The 25476-nt window shown below is 41.6% G+C and overlaps 1 protein-coding gene and 1 pseudogene across 3 annotated transcripts; one reads left to right on the top strand and one right to left on the bottom strand.

Moving 5' to 3' along the window:
• Positions 1–286: 286 nt before the first annotated feature.
• Positions 287–24488, bottom strand: LOC102512854 (cytochrome P450 2U1). Of its 3 annotated transcripts, XM_032461271.1 has the most exons (7): positions 23719–24486; positions 10970–11605; positions 9064–9225; positions 7720–7887; positions 3609–6311; positions 3203–3295; positions 287–1284 (listed from the first exon to the last, which is right to left on the bottom strand). In XM_032461271.1, exons 1-5 carry the CDS (start codon positions 24206–24208, stop codon positions 6133–6135), a joined length of 1635 nt encoding a protein of 544 aa, XP_032317162.1. In that variant the 5' UTR covers positions 24209–24486; the 3' UTR covers positions 287–1284; positions 3203–3295; positions 3609–6132. The 3 variants fall into 3 exon arrangements, with proteins under 3 accessions (XP_032317162.1, XP_032317159.1, XP_032317169.1); XM_032461268.1 differs by having other exon boundaries at positions 3203–6311; XM_032461278.1 differs by lacking the exon at positions 7720–7887 and having other exon boundaries at positions 3203–6311; positions 23719–24488.
• LOC102510152 lies at positions 1095–2889 on the top strand (annotated as a pseudogene).
• Positions 24489–25476: the final 988 nt, after the last annotated feature.

Genomic DNA, 25476 nt, shown 5'->3' with positions numbered 1-25476 from the left:
TCCTAAACTACTTCATCATGAAAGATATATTACAGCAGTGTAGTGAGGATGATTCAAAAGTTTTCAAGCAGAAGTGTTATAAGGACATTCCAGACAGAGAGAAAAATGTATATATGGACTGTGAAGGAACTAAGAATAGAGAATAAAAGGTTTGGAAATATAACTAATGCAGGATAACAAAAGCACAGGGTCCTTTCAGGTGAATAAAGATGAGATTGGAAACACAGGCAGGGGCCAGATCAGAGTAGACCTTTTTATGAGAGTCATGATCACAATCACATTTAAATTTTTTTCAACTTTTTATTTTGAAATAATTGTATTTATAGAAAAATTGCAAGAACAGTGCCAAGAAACCCATATACCCCTTATCCACGTTTACCTATTGTAACATTTTATCAATTTGCTTTATCATTCGTTTTATCTTTATCTATTGTCTATATCTACCTATAACAGATAAAATAGATTATATATATGAATAATTTCTGAACCACTAGAGGGTAAACTACACACATCGTGATCCTTTATGATACTTTGGTGCATATTTCCTAGGAATAGGGTGCGTCTGTTACATAACCATAGTAATCAACTTTAGTAAATTTAAGGTTGATACATTTCTATTCAGTTGATCAACCATATTCCAATTTAGTTAATTAATACAATAATGCCCTTTATAGTTTTTTTTCTTCTAGTACTGAATCCAATCTAGGGGCAGGTATGGCATTCAGTTACCATCTGTCATTCTGTCCCTCTTGAAAAATAACAGCTTTTTGAGGTTTTAGTTAATTTATTTTTATTTTTATGTTTAGGCACTGGCTTTCCATGAACATTATGTTTGTGTTCAAGGAAACCACATAAAGGATTTAAATATCCTTGGAAGACATCCTTCAAAAACTATAACTGACAACTCACTACAAACCTCTGCAGATCAGGTGGGAAGAGTTTGCTAAGCAACAAACTCAAACTGGAAAAAAATATGAGGAGGACAAATGCTGCCAAACAGAGTATGATGGGAGAACAGAGTTTCCACTGGTGGGATTTCCCGGTTTAGTGTCATCTTTTAGAATTAGAAATGGGCTGTCGCAGTCGAACCGGCCCGGGCGGGAACCGAGCGGAGAGGCGGGATCGTGAGCCCAGGAACGAGCACGAGCAAGGAGTCCGCGCAGCCGCCGCCGAGCTGGCCCCGAGGACATGGAGGAAAGACCGGCACAGACCAACGCCAACGTGGACGACTCGGCGCCCCGTCCGTGGCCCAGCTGGCCGCAGGCTTTAGGGAGCAGGCAGCCGCTGCAAAGGAAACACCAGCCAGTAAACCAAGAGAAGGAAACCGTGCTGCTCCCTCTCTGTTCCCCTCCAAGGTAGAGCTGGGTCAGAATGGTGAGAAGTCACCGACCAATGCAAACCACCTCCTAAAATCAAGGTGAAGAGCCTCTGACGGAGAAGCTTCCGGCCAATTTAGCCATTGATCCAGCGGCCCTGCTGCCTGGGGCCTCACCCAAGAGTCCTGGACTCAACCACCACACACCCAGAGAGAGAAGCAATTAAACCTATCAAAGTATCTCAAAAAAGAAAAAAAGTCCTGGACTCAAGGTCATGGTATAGCCGTTTCACAGCCCACCATCTCCCTGTAGCAGCCCTGGTGAACAGTTTCAGGCCAGCGAGCCAGAGGAGGTGCCCGTCAGCCTCGACCAGCCTCCTGAAGACAATCGTCTGCCCTGTTACAATGAGGTGCAGACAAGGGACTCAGTCAAAAGGCGCCCTCCCTCCAGGCAATTCCGAAGGTCCCAGTCGGGCTGTGGGGACCTGGGAGACTTCAGGGCCATGAAGTCCTCCCCAGAGAATGGTGCCAAGGAAGAGAATGGGGATGAGGCATTCCCACCCAAGAGCCAAGCCCCAGGATCCCCTCCTCTGAGGAGATGTCCATCAGGACAGAGAAGCAGAAGGAGAAGGGCAGGCCACAGGGAAGGCCCGCAGCACGAGGAGGCCGTGGGCAGCTGCACAGAGGGGGCCGGCCAGCGTCCAGCCCAAGCCTTCGGCCCAGAGGCAGAGAGTGGACGCAGGAGCCCCACAGAGTAGAAACCGGTGGGAGAGCAGACAGAGGAGTCTACAGAGGTGAAGGAGAGGGCAGCCAGCCAAGAGGATGAGCCCGGACAAAGAAGCCAAGACATAAAGGGGCCGGAGGAGGCAGCTGTAGGGGAGGAAATCCCCCAAAGTCCTCCCCGAGGAGTAGAGGGTGGCCACAGCCACAAGCAGGGGAAATGCAAGGAAAAGCAAGATGAGGGGGCCCTTCTCGAGTCAGGCTGCGACCACTGGCCATGCGCTGCCGGACACCAGCAGTGAGGTCCCCGAGACAGAGGAGAACCCCTCTGTCCAGGACACTAAAATGTGAAAAAGAACTGACTGTGCTTGTGAGGAAGCTGCTGGAGCCGTCTCTTTGGAAGTAGTCATAGCAATAGTAGCAGTAGCCAAGCAGAAGCCATCACAGAAGCAGGATGTGCTGAGGCTCAGGAGTCAGCCTGAAGACACAGGGTGCCGTTTCCCCACCCCAACGCTGTCCCAGGCAGAGATTGGATCTGAGGGCAGCAGACTTCTATCAGCTTGAGTTTGTGTCACCTGATGGACAATCTACTCTGGTGACAACTCCCCAGGGATACTGGTCAACCTGCAGGGCCTGGATGCTCTGCCCCTTCCTTGACGTATCTTCTTCTCTCACTGATTGGTTTGAATATTCTGGTATTAGTACAAAACTGTTTAGCAATTCATTACTTTAAAAGATAGTATCAACCCAGGAATAAACCCTCACATATATGGTCAAATAACTTTCGACAAGGGTACCAAGACCATTCAATGGGGCAAAGACAGTCTTTTCAACAAATGGTGTTGGGGAAATTGTTATCCACATGCAAAAAAAAAAGAAAGACCCTTACTTTATATCATATACAAAAATTAACTCCATTAAAGATAAACAAATAAACCTAATTACCTCCTCCCATAAAAAAATTAATTAAAAAAATAAACTGCAGTAAAACTAAAAAAAAAAAAAAAGAAACCGAGGATTTAAATTAAAAAGGTATCTGTAGAATGTGAGGGAGGCTCCAAAGGAAATAAACTGGACGAATCAGGGGGTGTTTTAGTCCATTTAGGCTACTATAACAAAAATATCATAGACTAACTATGTTATAAATGACAGAAGTTTGTTTCTCACCATTCTGGAGGCCGGAAGTCCAAAATCAAGGCGTCAGCAGATTCAGCGTCTTGTGAGAGCCCACTTCCTGGTTCGTGGGTGGCCATCTTCACACTGCATTCTCACAAAGGCAGAAAGGGCAAGGGAGCTCTCTGGGGTCTCTTTTATAAGGACCCTAATCCCATTTATGAAGGCTCAACTCTTATGACAATCATCTCCCAAAGGTCCCACCTCCAACTACTATCACATTAGGGACTAGGTTTCAATAAATGAATTCTGGGGGGACACAAACAGTTTATAGCAGAGAGTTCTCAGGAAAGGCCACTTTAGATAAGGCGTTAGTGGAAGCCTGCCCTGAGGAGGTGACCTCTGAGCTGTGACCTGCAGGAGGAAGACTGGGCCGTGGAACAAGCTGGAGTCGGCTTACCTCTAGGAAAAATCCATAGGTTCAGGTGTTTAAAAAACTCTTCTTCCTGAGCTAAGAAGTGTTGCAGAGACAAGCACTCGACTACATTGCCCCAATGGGCTTGTGTAGATTCATCACTCCCTCAAATAATGCTGGGCTTTGATGTGAGAAATAAGAAACGTGGGCTGTGATACAGTCCTGAGAGTAACTGTGCTCTGAGAGCGTATATTGAAAGAATTATCGTCCTGTGCAGAGATCATGCTTGTATATCATGTGGCTCTTTTTGGAGGGCTATTCCCTCTTCCATTTCCTAACTTGATATCTGGCAAAACAGAATTTTGTTTAGCAAAAACAAAACCCCCAAAACCAGACATGACACTATCTCATTTAAAATTAAAAGTTTAATAAAAGCATCACAAATTATGCTAAAGATGACTAAAAGGTAGATATTAGGCAGACTTACAAAATGAAGTACTATTATTTTTATATTTCAAATAAATCATAAAGTACAAAATCGTAAAACAACAACATGTACAAAGAAAGCATTAACCGTCCTTTCAGTGATTTGCTATATAGAGATGTTTGTAAAGTGCTACAGTTTTTAAGGCATTATATTGAAAAGTTTAATAAACATCTGATTTCAACATAATCTCACGGAAGAGTTGTTTTCCTCAAGTTAGCTACAATTGTTTGGTTAAGAGTAATGAAAATAAACATATAAATTGAGGAGTAATAAACTTGCTAACGCAAAGTTATTAGTGCAATTCCAAAGCATATGAAATTCCAGATCAGGACAGACTGCCCTGCTAAGGCGCAGGGTAATCCACACAGGCACCATCTGTCTAAGATCTAGACAACAACCTCTCCATTCACTTACAGTGCCTGGGCGTTTCATTTATTAATTAACAAAACTCCTCAAGGCACCTCAGGATTGGCCTGTATCTCATTTATCTATATTGAAAATGCAGAGGGGGAGACTGCTGAGCTCAGGGGGTGGCAGTAGAGAGAAGTGGTGCGGGAAGAACTCTCCAGTCACAAAGACTGGTGGGTCTGAAATAGACAGTGGTGCTTCTCAACCACGTGCCTTAACTCCGCTAAGCCTCAGCTTCATCAGCTACACCATGGCACCCTCTTACTAGACTTTCTATAAGAATCATGTAAGCACACGAGTAAAGCATTAAGTATGGTGCCAGCAATGAGGAAAGGCTCAGAAGTATAGTTGCTCACGTTATTATCACAATTCCTTCTCTAAAAGGAATATTCTAGAAGAATAAAGGAAAGGGCTGGCTGTTTTCAGAGCACGACCTTACTGGAGGAAATACTGGTATACTGGGTGAGACAGTTCTTCATTGTCTAGGACTGCTCAGACATTTAGCATCCTGGCCTCATGGCAGCAGAAAGGCCAACAGCACCCTCATCATTGTGATAATCAAAAACACACCCACATACTTCCAAACACTCCCTGAGAAAGGTCATTACCTTTTGTGAGAACTGCTCTTTTAGAGGGAGCTTATTTATTAAGAAATCATTTAGTGCTCTTAATACGAATAAGAATGCCTTCCTGTCTTTAAGAGTCTTCAGGGATGAGATACACTAGGCCTGGTGGCAGAGAACAGGGAAGGAATGTTCGGTACAGTTTGAATCCTTTCCTAATGAATCCCAAGTGTCAAAATTCCCCAGCTCACTATTCAAAGCTCAAATCAAAAGCTAGAGGTCCATCACTGCAGTAAACTCAGCAGAAAGGAATTCTGTGACGAAGTCACTTCTTCAGCCAGGCTCACTGGTCATGCAGTTAAAATAGAAGACAGGCACATAAGTCACATAATAACCTTTCCTCAATATACTGAACAGGGGTCCACTTCATCTCATGTCTACAAAAAGTAAAAACCAAAATCATAAACAAAAAGATAACGATAACAGAACGAGCCCTCCCAAAACCGACATATGATCTGTGCCAAGAAAAGCTCTAACTCACGGTCCCCTAAACCCACATTCTCCCCTGACAAAGCATCCAGGTCTGAATACCACTTTCATGCCATCAAGGGTCTCAGACAGGTAGTCTCCCTTCTTCTCCTGAATTTGTCCTGCAGAAGCAAACAGTGTTCTGGTGATGTCAGGAAAGACATGGGGCGTTTGACCTTCATTCATGCTGAGATATAGAGAGAAGGCAAGTTTTCGTGACCCTCACTTTACCCATGGAATGACCGAGGCACTGAGGGCTGAGAAGGACATGCTCACTGGTGGAAGCCACTGGGGATAAAAATCCAGATGCCCTGCTTCCCCGGCCTAGACTTTGTCCCCACCCCGAGTCACACGCATGACTGAGACGGCTGGAGTATCCTGCTGAGGAATCATTCCTCCAAGATGGACGCTCCCACGCACTACCCTCTTTCCAGTCTCCCTCTGATCTGAGCCTAACCTAGATCTGCAGAGTTGCTGGATCTGCTGTCAATTACAGGAGGAAGAACCAGCTTAGAAGGACATGTATTTACATTCTGTGCACCATCTCTTCTTGGAGAGAAGAAATGATTGAAATTATTATATTTTATCTCTTTGAAATGATTATATTAAATGGATGTGGGGCTAAAGTCAGACCATATTTTCCAGTCAAAATTGGCTTCTTTGAGTCCTTAGGCAAAGCAAATGTGAAACTCTGCATTAGGCTCACGAACATCAGGAATAATTCCATCTTTGCCAGTTGCTCTCCCATACACACCCGCTTCCCTACAAACAAGATCAGAAAAAAGGTAAGGATTACAACAGCATCCCTTTTTCTGTCTCAAAAAGGACAAATTTATATGAAGTCCCTAAACTGGGTGTTTTAAAAGCAGACACAGAGAGTTTTGAAATAAAATGGACACATATACCCCACAACTTCCCACTAGTCTATGCTGATCCTAATTTTCACATACCAAGTGCACATTTTAACTCCTACTCATAAAAATCTATCCTCATCCTAGACAGGAACTAGAGACAATCCAATAAGGCGGGCTACCTTCTCTCCTCCATACCTACTTATCTCTTTCCTTGCTCGTGCCTGGAAGACTAAAGAGAAAATACATCAGATGAGAATAGCAGGAGTATTCTCTTCCTGTAGAAAGAAGACACACACCCTAATCTAGGAACCTAAAGGAGGCACTGGTGAGATTGGAGAGCTCACCTTCTCACCCACCAGCCTGACAGGTCAAAGCTACTCTTAACTCCAGTAGTTCCCTGGGACTCAAACAATCACCTGGTAACTCAGAAAGGAAGATTTCTAGTCATATTTAATTATTTAAAACCAATTGCTTCCATTTTGTTTTTAAAATCTGAAATGAACACAGTAGAGATGTACTATCTAAATTATTTCTTATATTAGCTTGCCAAGAAAGAAACATTTTAAAAATAGTATCTTAAAATAATAAAAGATTCTTTTGGTTCTACTTCTTTTTAAATTATGCCATTAAGAAAATAGAAGTTGCCATACTAATATATATAAAATAGATAAACAACAAGTTTATACTGTGTAGCACAGGGAACCATATTCAATGTCTTGTAGTAACCTATAATGAAGAATCTGAGAACGAATGTATGTATGTTCCTATGTGACTGAAGTATTGTGCTATACACCAGAAACTGACACATTGTAAACTGGCTGTACTTCAATAAAAATATATTAAAAAAAGAAAAGTTGCCATAAAAGAGAATGAAATAATGCCATTTGCAGCAACATGGATGGACCTAGAGATTATCGTGTTAAGTGAAGTAAGTCAGACAAAGATAAATATCACTTATATGTGGAATCTTAAAAAAAGATAGAAGTGAACTTATTTACAAATCAGAAATAGAGTCACAGACATAGAAAACAAACTCCTGGCTACCAAAGGTGAAAGGGAGGGGAGGGATAAATTAGGAGTTTGGGATTAACATATATATATATACTATATATAAAATAAATAACCAGGACATACTATACGTAGCATGGGGAACTACTTTCAATATCTTATAATAACCAATAATGGAAAAGAATCTGAAAAAGAATATATATATATATACACACACACACATATATCACTTTGTTGTACACCTGAAATTTACATTATAAATCAACTATACTTCAATAAAAAAACTGAAAAAGAAAAGTTTAACTGACCTATCCCAAAAGGAATAAATGTTTCTTTTTTAATAACTTGTCCTTGATCATCCAGAAATCTACTGGGGTAGAAATCATCTGGTTTCTCCCAAACGGTGGGGTCTCTATGTACTGACCACAAGTTGGGTAATATTATCGTGCCTTTAGGAATGGTATACCCTTGGAGCACTAAAACAAAACCCAAAAAAACACAGTATTATTCAACATGCCTTTACTAATAGTACTCTTTAATATCACTATCTGAAAGAAAAAGAAAATTACATATCTAGCTTCTTAATTTGCTGAGACTAAACTTTGAGGTACTTGAGGGCGGGGACAAGACCTTATCAACTGGTATCCTGTCCACATCCCCCCCAAGACCCAGCCTGAGACAGGGCACAGGAGTTGCTCCAATGGATGCTGAGTTAATGAATTAAATGAAACCATAAAAATATGACAAGAGAAAACACTCAAACAGAAATCATAGGGCATTCCAAAAAACTTTCCCAAGGATTACAAATTCCTAATACTTGTATAAAATTTTACAGTTCACGGAGTCTTTTATGTCCATACAGCAGAACAACGAGAAAGGTAAAGATAAACGGGCGTTCAGGGAAGTCAGTGCTGGCTCTTACCAGCTGCCAAGTGCACATGCACTTAAAACAATGCCCCAAAGATACTGCCACACCATGTATCTAATTTACACCAAAGATTAAGTAATCCAATGTCACTCAAAGTGACTGCCTCCTACAACCATATTCTAACTAGATTTGAGCCCATTTCATCATGGGCTGACTCCACAGAAGGAAAATTCCTTGTTACGAGGGATGTTTACAGAGGGTCTGAGCGCCCAGATGTCATGGATGCTATAGGTGGGAGGCTGAAACACGTGCCCTCAGAATCAGATGGGCTCTTACCTAATTCTTTAATACTTAACGCTTCAGTTTCAGAATTGTAAGAAATGAAGTAGGACAACTTCCAGTTAAAATCCCTAATTCTTTATTTAGAACTAACCCTTCTGACCTCCAAGAACAGGAGGACTGAGAGGGCCCTTCGTTAATTCTGGGGTCTTTTCTGTCAAAACAGCCACCTTAAATGGTGGCATAATCTGTTTGACCAGTGTAAGTGTGCACACTCTGAAGGCTATAGAGCTATTTACCCACGAGGCAGTGCCGGAACACGCCAGTGCCACGGATCAGGGACAACTGAGGCTGAAGCAGGCCCCGGACATCTGACTACCCACAATGCCAAACCCTCAGAAGGACCAAGTGAGGTGATGGTCACCACATCCTCATCTCAACTCCTCTGGATTAAGGGGCAAGGCTTCCCTCAAGGGCGTCCACAGGAGGAAGACCCTGGACTTGCCTGTTTTCTCTGAGGTCATGTGAGGAATGGAGAGCGGCACCACAGCATTCAGCCTCTGCACCTCCATGATGGTGGCTTCTGTGTAGGGCATCTGGGCCTTGTCAGTGAGGGAAGGGGTGCGGTCGGCACCAATTACCCTTTCGATTTCTTCATGAACCTTTTCTATACAAAAACAGGAAAGCGTGAGAAGATAAGCCAGGAGAGAGTTGAGACTGTCCTCCTGTCAGCAGCACAGGCCTGCCAGCCTCAGCGAAGCTCAAGCATTGCTCAGATATTCCAGAAGAGCCAGCTGGTCCCAGGGGCCCTGTACCCCTTGGGATTTTGAAGGAAGACTGCAGAACATAGAAGGGGGCAAAGGAGAAGGCGTCTGGATTCAGGAACACTGAATCATTCTCTCATGGATGTTGGACTGACTCTCTAAGACTTTTCATATGACAACACGGCCCCCAAGATCCTCACCTCTTAGAGTTCACATCTTTGCACCAACCCCACCCACTTTGTACCAAATTGGTCTATGTGATCAACAGAATAAAGGAGAAGTAACAGCATGACAGGTCTCAGCTTAGGTTATAAAAGACACTGTGGCGTTTGTCTTGGCCACTCACTCTTTCTTGGGTCATTTGTTCACTCTGGGGAAAGGCAGATGCCAAGTCAAGCAGCCCTATGGAAAGGTCCAAGTGGCAAGGCCTGCAGCCAGTAGTCATGTGGCTGAGCCACCTTGGAAGAGGATCCTTCAGTCACAATCAACTCCATGGATGTTTGTAGCCCCAGGCAACATCCTGATTACAATTTCATGAGAAATCCTAAGCCAGACCATCCAGGCTAAGCTGCTTCTAGATTCCTGATTCCTCAGAAACTATTTGAGATAGTAAGTAGTTGTTGTCTTAAGATGCTAAAGTTGGGGATAATTTGTTACTCAGCAATACTTAACAAATACTGGTAGGCACAATCCTATCTATAGTAGGCAGCGCCTGGTCCCTCAAGTGTGTCTACACTGTAACCCCCTGGAACCTGTGAATACGCTACCTGATGTGGTAAAAGGGACTTTGCAGATGTGATTAAATGAAGGACTTTGAGATGGGGAGATTATCCTGGATATTCTGCATGTGCTCAATCTAATTATATGGGTTTTAAAGCTGGAGAACTTTTCCCAGTGGAATTTAGAGTCAGAGGAAGGCGTGATTATGAAAGAACGGTCAGAGAGAGATGCAACATTGCTGGCTTCAAAGATGAAAGAAGGGGGCCATGAGCCAAAGAAGCTGGAAATAGCAAGAAACAGATTCTCCTCCAGAGCCTCCAGAAAGGAAGGCAGCCCTACCAACACCTTGATTTTAGCCCAGTGAGACCTTCGTCAGGCTTCTAATGTATAGAGTTGTAAGATAACACACTTGTGTTAAGTCACCAGGAGTGTGGCTGTTTGTTGTATGAGCAATGGGAAACTAATGCACTATTCCCCCTGTATTCTCCCTCTGTGCACTCCACTGGCATTCACTACCTCTTGGTATTGATGTGCTGGAACTAGCCCTGTGACCTTGTGAAAACCACAGAATGTCTCTGGGACTCTGTTCTGCATTTTCAAAACAAGATGAATGCGTTCAGATGATCATATGATTCTCTTCGGCTTCTCAGCTCTAAAGGTCTTTCTCCATTATAGATTTCACACAGAATCTGACCTGCAGAGATTTAAAGCAGGTGCAGACAAGCTGTGACTTTAGTTCCATTGTCTAGAATCTTGGAATTTCACTGTTAACACCTTACCAGTTCCTTATGAGATGCAAATATTTTCATTTTGTTTTCCAGCCTAAAGATATTGTTTATTGATAGGAGCCACAGGATCACTGAGGTTGCTGACCCTGATTTAAATAAACTGGGTTTGCCGTGAATAAAGGAAACATCTATTTATTACCTTGGATGTCAGGGTTCAGTGACATATACAGAAGGCACCAAAGCAAAGAGTTAGTTGTGGTATCAGTCCCAGCAATGAAGAGATCTCCGATGATATAAAATAAGTAATCTTCATCAAAACTACTGTTGCTATTATTTTTGCTCTCTTCCTCCACGTGGAGAAGGTACATGTCTATGAAGTCCTGAGGGTTCTCTGCATCCAAAGACTCTCGATGGTCTTTGATGATTTTTTTAAGGAAAGTGGTTAAATCCTTTTCAATCTGTCTTAATTCCTTAAATGGTCCAAAAGGAAGGTAATAAAGCCAGGAGCATATGTTGACCAGGAGGAGCTGGTTGTTCAGACAGATTTCTAACGCTCGTGACGTAAAATTAAGCATTTTCTTAAACTCACTATTGGTGTAATCAAAGCGCTGGCCAAAACATAAAGAGCAAATGATGTTAGAGACAGCATTGTTGACAATGGGGAAAGGATTGAAGGGGTCTTCTCCATGCTTCTGCATTTCCTCTTTCACATATTTGAACTCCTCAATAATCTTGGGCTCCAAGCTAAGCTTTCCCAAGCCAAAATGACGAAGAGTTGAATGAGAGAACTTCCTCTGTTGTTTCCAGACTGGACCATAATGTGCAAATACAATCCCTGCAAAAGGACACCAAGGAAAGAAGGTAAGAAGGTGAGAGAGGGCAATGCTTGATAATACTAAACAGAACCAACCATGAAGTGAATTCATATTTCTCAAGTCACTTGTGCAAAGTTCATGTACATACAGATAAAGATCACCAGCCAAGAAGAATGATTAGCAAACTATAGTTATCAAGTTTGTTTCTAATAACAAAGGTCGTCTCCAATATGATTAGGAAATTTTACTATAAAGTTTATTATTATAGCTACTAACTCCTGGTGAAATGAAAAGCAATGAGTTTCAATTTCGAGAGTTAGTGTAAATTTCAAAATCTTTTTTTCATAAGGGTGGATTCAGATTTCAGGCTAGATGCATCCACATTCTAAAAACAGATTACACAGTAACAGATTGCACATGAGAGCAGGGACAGTATCTGATTTTACTCATCATTTAAACCCGAGCTTCTGGCATAGTTCTGCATGGAAAGGAGGAGCTTGTTAAATATTAGCTGAATAAATCAATAGCCCAACTGTATTAGGACACCAGCCATCAAAATTTGGATCGAATACCTGGCAGATAATCTAAAACGTCTGTAGCTGAAAACAGTCCTAACTTAAAAGCATCTGAACTCAAGGTCGTTCACAGCTACATCTTATTTGATTCTCATTTATGTTATACATCTTCCACCACCAAACCCAACAGAAGTGCTCCCAGATGTTGTATCAAATGTTCTCAGATATTCCTTGTTTCCAGTCACTTACTTCTTCCTCCTGTTTTCCATGATGTCCGTCATTGTTTCTGCCAGCTCTCCCTTCTCTCCCATTGTTCATCTACTTCCTTTCTGCCACCTTCAAGGACATGCTTCATTCATTTAACAAATACTCCTGAGTGCCTACCATGTGCCAGGCATTTGGATGATGTGAATACAGCTGAGAATAAAGACCTCTCTCTGTGATTAAGTCTCCTTGCAATCTTTAATATCTCTATAAAATGACTCTTAATATAAACATCCACATGGTCAAACGTATCGGATGATTTATCACTTCCATCTTCCTGCCTGGAATCTTCTGCTCAAGATTCTGATGTGGTTGTTTTCTAAGCCTGTTGTTCAGGTGTTTTGTGACTTCCATTTGTCATAATTTAGAAATTTTTAGAAAAATTTTGGACTCTCCTGTGTTGAATCCATTTTCTGGATTCTATGTCTTTTTCTTATTTTATTCCCTTATTTTGCTGAAGCATATCCTCTAGCAGTTTCCTGAGAAAGGATGCATCAGAGGAGAATTTCTAAAGATTTTTTAGAGAATGTATATATTGTAACTTTCCCACTGTCTTGGAATTTTGAAGACATTGCTAAGAGTGGATTGATGTGTAATAAAATATGTACATCTTCAATGTGACTAGACACTGTCAAATTACTCTCCAAAGTGGAGAATACACCAAAAGCGTACCCACCAGAAGTAAATGAACGTTCTCTTGTCAAATAGCTGCCATCACTTGGTGGTTGTCAACATTAGTTTTGCCAATCAGAGGGCTGAAATGTATCTCATCTGATTTTTATTTGAATTTCCCTGATTATTACCAGTGGGTTGGAGCAGCTTCTCAGACTGGTTATTGACCAGGTTTCCTGTTTTGTGATTTGCACTTATTAACTGTGCGATTTTCTTTTTCTTACATATTCTAGATGCACAGCAGATATCTCCTATCATGTGAAATGCTTTTTCACTTTTTTTAATGCTATTATTTGATAAACAAGCTTTAAATACAAAGATAGTTGCATTTATCAGTCTTTTTCTTACTGATTGGTACTGCATATTTTAATTTAGAAATATCTTCCTACCATGAGTTCATAAATACATTCTATATTTTCTTGTAAAGTTTTAAAATTTTGCTTTTCCAACTTTAAGTCTCTGTAATCTACCTGGAATTCATATTTATGTTAGGTACTCCTATGTACTGTGAGGTAGGAATCCACTCTTTCCCCCCAGTTAGAAAACCTATTGTTCAAGCACCATTTATGGAATAGCCTCTCCTTTTCCCCACTGATTTACAACCCTGCCTCTGTCGTATGTTTTCTATACACAGGCAGGTCAGTTGATAAGTTTTCTAGTCTGCTATATTCTATACTGGTCTATTTATTTATCACTGTGTTTAAAACACGTTGTCTTAACTACTGTTACTCTATAATAAGATATAAATAGACTTTATAATAAGTCTTAATATCGAATAGGGAATTCCCCACCACCACCTTATTTTCCAAAATTCTTTTTGATTACTCTTGGTTCTTCACTCATATTTATAAAATTGCTTTATAAAATTGTTAATCAGCTTGTCAAGTTCTACTTTTACAAAAGCACCTTTGAGATTTTGATTGGAATTGCATTTAATGTATAGATTTGTTTGAAAATTGCCTTCTCTATGATAATTGGACTTACTTGCAATCCAAGAATAAATCCAATTTTGGTTATGGTATTTCTATGCTCTTTTAAAAAACATTGTTGGATTTGGTTTCCTAATATGTTAAGTTTTTTAAAATTCATATTAATATATGAGAGTGGACTACAAATTTGCTTTCTCGTAATGTACTTTTCTGGATATACTGTCCTCCTAAAATGAGCCATGATGATCCTTTCTCTCTGAAAGAATTTGTCTAAAATTATAACGGCATGTTCTTCTTTTTTCCTTTAAGTTTATTATTTTGTTCTTTTCAGATAAATAAAATCGGCTATCTAAGTCACTAATTTCCAGGCCTTTATCCTGATGAATAAATTAAGGCTCTACAAGTTTCTCTGGGTACCACTTCAGCTGCAGGCTGCAAGCACTGACGCGTGCATTTACAGTGCATTTTAAGTAAAAATTTTTTTATTTCTGCTTTGATTCTCTTTTGCCACCTCGGTTAACTTGGCTTATACTGATTTTTGACACTGATGAGACTTTTTAACCTAGTATGTGATCAATTTTAATAAAATTTCCAAATAAAGTTCAGAAGAGTTTTTATATATGCAATTGTTGGGTATAGGGTGCTCTTTCCAACAGAGAAGGCGTGATAATTGTTGGAATCAAATCTTCTATATCCTTATCAAATTTTTATCTGCCTGATCTCTCAACTATACAAACACTTATGTTAAAATATTTTGCTATAATGGTGCATTTGTCAATTTCTTTTTGTAGTTCTCTAAGTTTTTGTTATGTGTAGCTAACCATCACAGCTATATAGACATTTATATCTATATCTATGTGTCTATCTATGTTTTAGGTACCTATTTATGCTAGACAACATTATTAGGCACATTTAAGTTTAGAATTATTTTATATTCCTAGTTAAAAAGAAAAGGCTCCTTTTATCATCATGTAATGCCTTCCCTATTCTTAATAATGCAGCTTGATTTAAAGAATATTTTGTCAAAAGTACATCAGCTTTTCTTTTTAAAGTATTTTCTTGGTATAATCTTTCCCTTTCTTTTACTTTGAACTTTAATGTACCCTTATGTTTAGGGTATGTATGTTTCTTTTTTGTGTGTGGGACATGTCTCTTTTAAAACAACACATATTTGAATTTTTTAAAATCCATTCTGGCAATCAGTCTCTTAGCCAGTATGTTCAGTCCGTTTACAGTTAATATAATTATTCATTTATTTCTATCATATTAGTTTGAACTTTCTATTTGTCCTTCTGTGTCTATTCTTTTCCCCCTTCCTTTCTCACCTTTTTTTTTTCGCATTGAGAGAAACAGGCTGAATGCTCACCCTTAAGTTTTTACTTAAGCATACTACAAGTGGTCAGCAAACTACAGCCCACAGGCCAAATCCAGCCTGCTACCTCCTTTGTATGGCCAGAGAACTAAGACTAGTTTTTATAGTTTTACCTGGTTGAAAAAAATCAAAAGAATATTTTGCAATAAGTGAAAACCAAATGAAATTCAAATTTCAGGGTTTGTAAGGAAAGTTTAACTAGGACACAGCCAGCTAATGAGCCACTGATCTTCAATTACATACAATCTATGGCTGCTTGTGCACTAAAATGGCAGAGTAGTTGCAACAGAGATTAGAGGTGAAGGGAGAACATTTTCTCTGCCAGAGTTCAGGCCAAGACAAGCAAGTTTCCTTGCTTTCTTTTTGGCCAGGCTTGTTCGGTGTTCTCTGTCTAATTCCCACTCAGAGTGAGGCTCCTCAGGAGCCCCTCTTCATCTACAGGCAACTTTTCATCTTGCGTGGTACAAGCTTATCTCTCTGCCCCTGTCACCCCCATTTCACATCTCTGGCTGGCTAAGAGGTCACTAAATTCCAAAGTTCTCCAGAGCATCTACTTTCTATTTTCTGCAGGGGAGAGGGTGGTGATAAGGAACTGGTCTAACTATAGTTCATATGTACTTCAAGCAATAGCTGTTTTCAGCCCTCTGGCTCACCCCTGCCTCCTGTGATCCCTGGTACTTCCAATTCCTGAAACTTTTGGGGTTCTTCAGGGCAAACTGTCCCATACCCCATTAGTACCTCTCTCTGTAGAAACTTAAGGGTGGTCACCCTCTATTCTTTAAAGTCATTTGGGCCAATCCTATGTTTACTTTTTGTCTTCAGATATTGTTGTACAGGATTGCAGATTTATTTCAACATGGATAGTGTATGCACTTCTGTTAAAAGTCTCTCTGGTTTAGTGTGTGATTGTCAAGAGAAAGAAGGAATTGAAACATCTTAACCACTCCTGAAACCAGAACTCTCCCTTTGTTTAATAAAGTCCCATAAACCATTTCCTCAGCAACCATAGCTCATTCACTCTTCCTGTCTTTAACCATGGCCACGTCTTTTGCTGCTTTCAGCATTCAGATGCTAAGTGTCTATGGGTCCCTTTTTCTTTTCTTGGGAAGATATGGTCTCTCACTTTAACTGCAGGATTTGAGACTAATTTTAACTACTGTCTAATTTAAGGTATCACATTTGACATCTCTGCTCTGTCCTATTTCTCAAGGAGCTTTATTCCTCTGTGAAGTCCTCAGTCTGTGTCATCTAATCATCATCTTTTAAACCACACATTTGGGTTTTAGAAACAGTTTATCTAGCCAAATGCCCTTTCTTAAATTCAGTTTTCCAATATTTGTTTAGAGTCCCCTATGTGCCAGATACAAGGGCACGCAGATTTCAAAGACACAGTCCCTGTTCTCAAGATGCTTATAGTTTTATGAGGAACTAGACAAACCAACAACCCTAATCCACTACTGTATGTTGGACTGTATTGAAGTTCCATATCACACTGAAAGTTGTATGGTGAGCTGTACTGAAGTTGCACAGTTGGAATGCATGGCACTGAATGTTGCATTGTTGGGCTGCATGGTATGGAATGTTGTTACGCTGGACCGTACTGAAGTTGCAGTGTAGACAGAGGAAGGAGCACTGTGTCAGCTGAGAGGCAGTACTTCTCAGAAGAGAGGACATCTGAGCGACACTTCCTTTGTAAATAAGAATTGTGTATGAAGGCACATTTTAGAAAAATAAAGAACATGAACAAATTTAAAGAAGCTATTTTTAAGAAGAGCTGAATTATCTTGAGGGAAAAGCCAGGTTCATAGAAGGCAAGGAAGTGGAGGGAACTTCTCAGGAGAGGCTGATATTTGAGCGGCGGTGTATCTGATGACAAGCTGACCGGTAGGAAGTGCAAGGCAGAAGAGGTGACCAAAGAGTCAAAGAGGATGCCGGGCGGGGGCACCGGCACGATTAACAGCCTTGGGGTTTCAGACTTTACAAAACAGCCCCGGTGAGAAGCCACAATGGCTTACAGTCTGACAGTGTTTGGAAGAGGCTCTAGCGCAGCCTGCAGTTGTTGACATCTCCATTCTTAGCCCTGAAAAGCAGTGGTGTCCATGGGTGCATACAAAGACTTCATCTCAAGGAGGAGAATAACACTGAAAAATAAAAATGGCTCCAAAGCAAAAATCAGGACTCTTTTGTTCGCAAATGACAAAAATATACCCTCAAGTTAGTTTGGCAAAAAGGCCAGTTAGGTTGTGGATGGAACCAAAAGACAGGAAGCGCTGGCTATTACCACCTCAGAGAAGGCTAAATGCTACAGACCTCCTTCTCTCTGCACCTGTTTTTCACTCCTTTCTGCCTGACTGACTTCATTCCTTCCTACTGCAAACCAGCTTTTCCAAGAATCTGGAGCTATCTCGAGATGCCCATCCTCCCATTTCCACCACTGGAGAGAAAAGCCCTCTAAAGGCCTCTTTTCTCTAGTTCAACCCGAAAAATGCTAGGGAAGGATTCAAATGCTTCAGTCAGTATTCCACAGTGACACCAATTTGCAACACTTTAAGTTTATTTTGTGGCTTGAGGTTTCCACACTATGCCACAAGCATCAATTCTTACCCTGTGAGGATCGATCCATAGTTATGAACTTGAGTTCTTTACCCAGCCCACAGACTAACCACCACAAATTAGTGAGATATTCTGATCAAGTCACCTTTGATCAGGGGTCTTTGCCCTGACTAATCACCGCGGCCAGAGAGGGGAATTCATATAACGATACAGCATCTCCTGTTCCGACCACACTTAATGGATACAAAAGGGTGGTGGGCACAAATAGTTCCTCAGAAGAAGGGGTGTTCTTGTCAGAAGAATAAGTGCTATGACTATGATACATTCTCACAAAGGAATACTGTATAGCTCTTAAGAACTTTGCAAGAGAATATTTAACAATATGGAAATATATTCACAATACTTTAAGTGATAAACAACAATTTTAGCGTGAAGAATATGATTTTATTTTAAGGAAGCAAATATATTTTCAAAAATACCTGTACATATACAAAAAAATACTAGAAGGTTGCCACAGGCTGAATGTTTGTGTCCCTTCAAATTCATACGTTAAATCTTAATGCCCTGCGTGATGGTATTTGGAAGGGAGGTCTTTGGGTGTGATTAGGTCAGGAGGGTGGAGCCCTTGAATGGAATTAGTGCCTTTATAAAAGAAGCCCCAGAGATCTCCCTTCCCCTCTTTCGCATGTGAGGTTACAGACAGTTGCCTATAAATTGAGAAGCTGGCCCTCACCAGACACCAAATCGGCCAGCACCTTGACCTTGGACCTCTCAGCCTCCAGAATTGTGAGAAATAAAATCTGCTGTATATAAGCCACCCAGCCTGCGGTCCTCTGTTATAGCAGCTCAAATAGACTAAAACAAAGGTGGTACGTAAGAATGCCAACAATGGCTATCTCAAAATAATAATGATCTCAGATGGTTTTAATTCTTTTTGAAAAGAATGAAAAGGAACTCTTTTATTCCTTTTCCATATTCCATAGTTAAAATACATTAAATTTGATGTAGTTCTACATTGATCACATATGTTTTCTTCCTCTTAAAGCAGAAAAAGTATTATCTATTGATTATATCTGCCCTTTTCTTCCACAAGGTCACAGAAGTATCCTTCTTAGTGGGAATGCAGGCTTTCTTGACACGAGCACGTAACTATTTCAAATACCTTCTTCACTGCATTTGCTACAAGATTCAGTTATCTTATTTTTCTCACTCATTTTCAAATTCTTCAAATGAACTTTCATTTTCTATTTTTATTTCCTAATTTCATTTGTATCCTGTACCCCTTTGAGGTGCTCAATACTGACTGATCTATCCTGTACTTTTTAAACTTCAAAACTTCCTTTTGCATCCCACTTTTATGTCTTTGCAATTTGCTTTGACTCTTGCTCTAAGTCTCCAGCAATCTCTCAAAATTAGAAGTAATCTCATTTCTATCAACAGGGAAATAGATAAATCAAAAACTACAAGTAGAAAGATACTTTAAATATATGACATTGGCAAGTTTTTAAAAAACATACCAAATAAATCTATGTATTGTTTATGAATCTGAAGCAAATGTGAATAGTGGATGAACGAGTTTATATTGTTCTCTGAACTTTATATTGAAATATTTTATAATAAAAATGTGATGTGCACAAACCTTTTAGAAGAAATAGACCACACTTAGAGTAGAGTCCTCCTTTGGTAGAATTGGCTCTGACTTTGTAACACTTTTTTAAGTTGAAGTATAGTCAATTTACAATATTACATTAGTTTCAGGTATATAAGACAGTGATTCAAAATTTTTATAGAGTATACCCTGTTTAAAGTTATTATAAACCATTGGCTACATTCTCTGTGCTGTACAATATATCCTTGTAGCTTATTTATTTTATACATAGTAGTCTGTACCTCTTAATCTGACTTTGTAACTTTATTAATCATTTCTGGTCAGGAACAGAGTCAGATGGAAGAACATGGCAGGTGAAGCTAATGCAGAACACCTTTATGGCCTCTGAGCTTCCCGTAGTTTTTATGGGCTTAAGAAAATCAACTTGTCTAAGCATGATATTTTGAAAAACTCAAATACAAAAAATAACCTCCCATATTCTAGAGCTTGTTGGCAATGAATTAAGTGAACTATTTCCAGCACATCACTGCTTATGAAACATTTCTCCTCTGCTAGACACCAACTTTAACAGCAAAATTCTTTAAAGATATTCTGTAATAAACATTTAATAACAGTATAGGCCTCCAGTTCCTAATATCCCTTCTCTTTCTCTTATAGTCTACATATCCTGCTTCTGGACAACTTCACATTTTACAGTCCTGCCACTGGAAACAGCACCAAAGGTGGCTCGGGGACTCCTCAAGTCTTGCTGAGCTCAGCCGCTCAGCCTTTGGGTCCCGTGGCCTCTCTTCTTCAGGCTCATGCTGCCCATTTCTTAACCTGTGAAGTCTCCTCAGAACTCATCTGCTCCTTCATCCTTCGATGGGCATCTTGAAATAAACTCACATTCTCCCCATTTATTCTCCACCCTTGAAAAAGTTCCCTGAAAAAATTCCTCAACTATCCATATCTTCCTATTCAGATGATCTGTTCTCTAGTCCTAAATTAAATCCACAAGCATTTTCCTTGTGACACATGGTTCCTGCTTTTTCTTCTCCAGTCAATCATCTTCACCAGCTACAGAATCTTCTCTCAGTTCTTTCACAGCACATTTGCCCAACACACACACACCAGAATACCAGAGCAGCATCACCTAAAAAGTCCTGTCTCTTGGGGAAATTAATGCTTTAGTTGAGATACTAAAGCACCAAATTACCCCAGGCTTCCCATCCTTTCCTAAATAAAGAGGGATCCAATAATGAGCTGTGATGCAATTAATATTTAGAACCTACCTTATTATAGATTCTTTACCAAACCATACACCCACCAAGAAGGACCTCAAAGAAGAAAATCTAACTCCTACCTTTAAAAACCAGCAGGAAAAGGTAGACACACAACAACAGCTACAATACAATGTGGTGAGGGCGTCAGTAGATGCTGGTATGCACGCATTCGTTTCTTTCTTATTACCAACTCTGTGCCAGTTAACGGGGATACAACAGTTAACAAGATGAGACAAATCAATGCCCTCATGGAGTTCACATTCCAGTGGGGGCTGGGGTTGGTGGTAACAGGCTAAATACTTTCAAAGTGTTTAGTGAATGAGTTTAATGAAATATGAATGAGATAAAATAAGTTGTGATACTGAGCAGTGTCTAAAATAAGAGGAAAAGGTGACAACTGGCCTGAGAGATGACAAGAAGTCAAGTAAAAAGCTATTCTGGGCCCAAGGATAACAAATCCAGTAGCCTGGGGCAGTCACCAGCTTGGCAGGAATCAGCGTAGTGTGTCTACAGCAGGTTGAAATGTACAGGTAAAGGGAGAGTGGAAAGAGGTAAAGCCAGAAAGGCAGGAAGGGACAGGATCTGTCAGGGCATAGCAGGTCAAGTATGGAGTTGGAGGAGATCGGTTTCAGTGGGGATGGGGCAGGGGAGGGAGACATGTTTGTTCTGATTCATGATTTTTTATACAAGACATCCCTTTGGCTGCTATGTGGATAAGAGACTGGAGCAGAAGCACACAGGCCAGTTAAGAGGCTTCTAATGTATCAGATGAGAAACTATGGTAGCTTGGATGAGGGTGCTGACAACGGAGAGAAGTGGATAGATGCACAATGTGGATGTATTTGCAGTAGGAACTGACAAGACTTGTTGATTGACTGGTAGGGGATGAGATGGGGGTTAAAATTAAAACAGTGGCATCATAGAGAAAAAGATAGTTCACTTCTACCTAGAGGGTACAGAAGTATGTCAGGGAACACATGCTCAAAGAGGTGACATTTAAGCAGGTATGAAAAAACATAATAAGTGTTGGTGAGGATGTGGAGAAACTTGAACACTGGAACACTGGTCACTGCTGGTAGAAATGTAAAATGGTGCAGCTGCTATAGAAAACGGTTTGGCAGCTACTCAAGAAATTAAACACAGAATTACCATATGACCAAGCAATTCTACTTCTAGATATATATCCAAAATAACTGCATGCAGGGACTTGAACAGATATTTGTAGACACGCCATGTTCATAGCCACATTTTTTTTTTCATAATAGCCTAAAGGTGGAAACACCCAAGTGTCCATCAGGAAATGAATGGGTAAACAAAATGTGGCATATGCATTCAGTAAAGTATTCACTCTTAAAAAGGAAGGCAATTCTCACGCATGCAACAACATAGATGAATCTCAAAACATTATGCTAAGTGAAAGGACAAATATAGTGTGATTCCACTTATGTAAACTACTTAGAATAGTCAAATTCATAGAGACAGAAAACAGAATGGTGGCTGCCAGGGGTTAGAATTTTTTGATGTTTAATAGGGTTTTTGTTGCAAACAAAATTCTTTTTATTACATTGAGGAAGATGACTTTTTAGTGTTTGTTTAATGGGTGCCAAGTTTCAGTTTCACAAGCTGTAAAGAGTTCTGGAGATAGTGGTGATGGTTTCACAACAGTGTGAATGACTTAATGGCATTGAACTGTACACTTAATAATGGTTAAGATGCCTAACACAACATTGTAAATCAACTATACTTCAATAAAAACAATAACAATAATGGCTACGATGGTAAATTTTATGTTATATGTACTTCACCACAATTTTTATTTAAAAGAGAGAGAAAAGAAAAGCAGACAAGAGTTCTCCAGGAGGCCCTGAGATCACAGGAGAATTCCAGGTTGCAGAAGCAGCATGTGTGACGGCATGGAGAGGGCAAGGTATGAACTGTGACATTTGTTTTCCAGCGGGACATTTATATATTAAGATCATCATTACTCTTCATTTAAAAACCTGATGCAAAACTCTGGCTTAATCAGATTCTAAAAAGCCTGGATCTCTTTATGTCACATTCCAGGAACGTGAAGTAGTAGTTCCACTTATTTAATAAATAGTTACTGACTCCTACTACGTGCCAGGCAGGACAAGGAATTACTCTGTCCTCCCAGATGTCAGTCTAGTGGTGAAGACTCACATTCAGGCCCAAGGTTACAAAATGATGAAGCCTCAAGACTGATACGTGCAGGTAAGGAAAATTACTTGCGCAATGAAACTAGTTCTAACAAGGGGGCCTAACTTACCTGCAGAAGTGAGGGAAAAAAAAAACTCCGAGGGAAGGACATTTAAATTAACACCGGACTGAAGGGGAGGAGTGACACAGACCACACACACACAAAAAAAGTCTGGAACCTGTGCCGGCCAATAAGACAAAGGGGAAGACCGATAAACAAAGGGCAAATGTGACAGTCCACTGCAGTAGATAATCATGTTTACCAACCCTCAGAACTGCCCGAGGTAGACTTCCATAAGCAGGAATCACAGAGGCTACAAACCCAGTGCATTAGGTTTGCCAGTAGGCTCCTGTCATGTTTTCTGGACTTTGTATCTTATAGGAAAATCATTTTCTTATACTCCTGCACTCAAAACTCAGAAGGTGAAAATACCCCTCTCTTTCTAAAGCCGCCAAAGTTCTTCCTAGGAACACAGCCCGAAGAGGGAGGCAGTGTTCAGGGAAGGCGCTCGAGGGGATGTCAAAGGCACCAGGAAAGGAAGGCGGTGCCGCCCTCCTCCTTGGCCTCAGGATGCAGGTGTGAGCCGGACTGGGTGCGCGCAGCTGCAGCGGCACAGGACCCGCAGCGGCACAGGACCCGCAGCGGCACAGGATCCACAGCCCCGGGGCACCTGCAGACCCATCCGCGCGTTCACACGGCCTGTGACCCCCAAACCTCTGGCGGCCGCGGCCCAGCTCACCCTTCCCCTTGGTCATGATGGAGATGAGCGGCACCCGCGGGCGGTCGCTGAAGACCTCGGCCTGCTGCACCAGCGCCTCGCGCACGCTGTGGAAGTCGCTGAGGACCACCACCAGGTAGTGGCCGATGAAGAAGCTGCAGATGTTGCCGTACTTGTGGGCCATCTCGGCCAGAAGCAACTGCGCGCCCAGGCCCGAGAGGTTCAGTCCTCCGGCCTTCGCCCGGCGGTACGGCCAGCTCTTCCGTCGCAGGAAAGGCGGCAGCAGCACGAAGCCGAAGTTGCCCACCACGGGCCAAGGCGTGGGCCCCGGGGGGATGCCCCGCGCCCGGCGGCGCCACAGCCAGCTCCAGCCCAGCAGCGCCGCCAGGCCGAGCAGCAGCAGCGCGCCGCCCGTGCGGTCCAGCAGCAGCAGCCCCGAGGGCGCGTGCAGGAGGCTGAGAGGCCAGGGCGAGCCCTCGGCGGAAGGCTGGGGCAGCCCCTGCGCGGCCATGACCTGTGCGCCGGCGTCCTCAGCCCTGGGCTCCTGACCTCAGAGACTGCACACAGACATCGGTGCCCGGCCTCAGTGCCAGCTCTCCCTTGAGCCCGGGGGCGGGAGGGGAGCAGCGGAGGACGCTCCGGATTGGCTGCGCCCACTGTCTTCCCCCCAGCCCCTCCAATCAGCAACGCCGCAGCGGAAAAGGAGACGCGTTCGCAACCGCGCAGTGGAGATCCGCGGACCCGGCTGGGCGCGCGATTTGAGTTTGCCCCCAGAGCTCAGTTGCACCCGCTGCACTGGGTCGGGCTTCGTAGTGACTGCCTCTGAGAAAAGATGTTCGCAATGCATCCTTGCGGTCTGATTGGTTGTCGGATTTTCTGTGTCACTTGTTTGGCAGTTGAGTACAGAAACCGTGCCAGGTCCACAGGCCCCTCACACGACTCAGCCTCAACACCAGTACTTCTAATCTGTGGGAGAGAGAGGTCCCCGCCCCCTCCCGGGTAGCAAAAAGACGGGGCTACTTCTTTATTCAAATCGGGATTTGGAGGAAGAAGTGACCCGTACCTCTATCCAGAGACAGCAGGATGATGGAAAGGCAATGTGTAGAATTTGTAGGCGTAGGTGGCCAACGCTCCGGAAGGATGTGCAGGGGATAGAGGGGTGGGTAGGGTGATGGAGTAAAGCTCTTAGAACTTACTTTAGACAGGAGTATCTCTTACGCGGCGAGTAAAAGCACAGCGTCCATTTCAGTGTGTGGCCTGGATAAAGGAGAAGATAATCCAGGAATCTGCTTGGAGGATTTAAGTAGCTAACAACATTAAAATATCAGTCAGTGAGAAGGTGTCACAATGTTATTATTAGTATGAGACCAAACCTGAAATGCTGAGATCGAGAGATTAAGAATTGTATAATACTTTAAATACAAAGTTCATCAAAGTGATTTATGGCTCCTAGGCACTTTCTTTTTTTCTCTCTTCCACAGGGTAAATCGTCTGGTTTCTCTTTTATGTTAGGTTGACACACAGAACTGTCGATATTAAGCCATTTTTTAATCTATGGAAAGATCAGTCTCATGTAAGTCAATTTAATTGATCATAATGAACAAATTTGCTTGTTTCCGGTCTTCTAATCCTTTTTATTTTTCTTCACACATTGAAAGTTTGAACACCATGCTGTACTTATAAAAGAGACCAAAGCATAGAGGGCCCCGTTTATTCATTCTGTGGTCATCCCATTTTTTTCTCTTAACAAATGATTCCAGTGGGATATGCTAAATTTCA

The sequence above is a fragment of the Camelus ferus genome, chromosome 2, assembly GCF_009834535.1.
Source record: "Camelus ferus isolate YT-003-E chromosome 2, BCGSAC_Cfer_1.0, whole genome shotgun sequence".
NCBI lineage: Eukaryota > Metazoa > Chordata > Mammalia > Artiodactyla > Camelidae > Camelus > Camelus ferus.
This window is presented reverse-complemented; position numbering and strand designations above follow the sequence as displayed.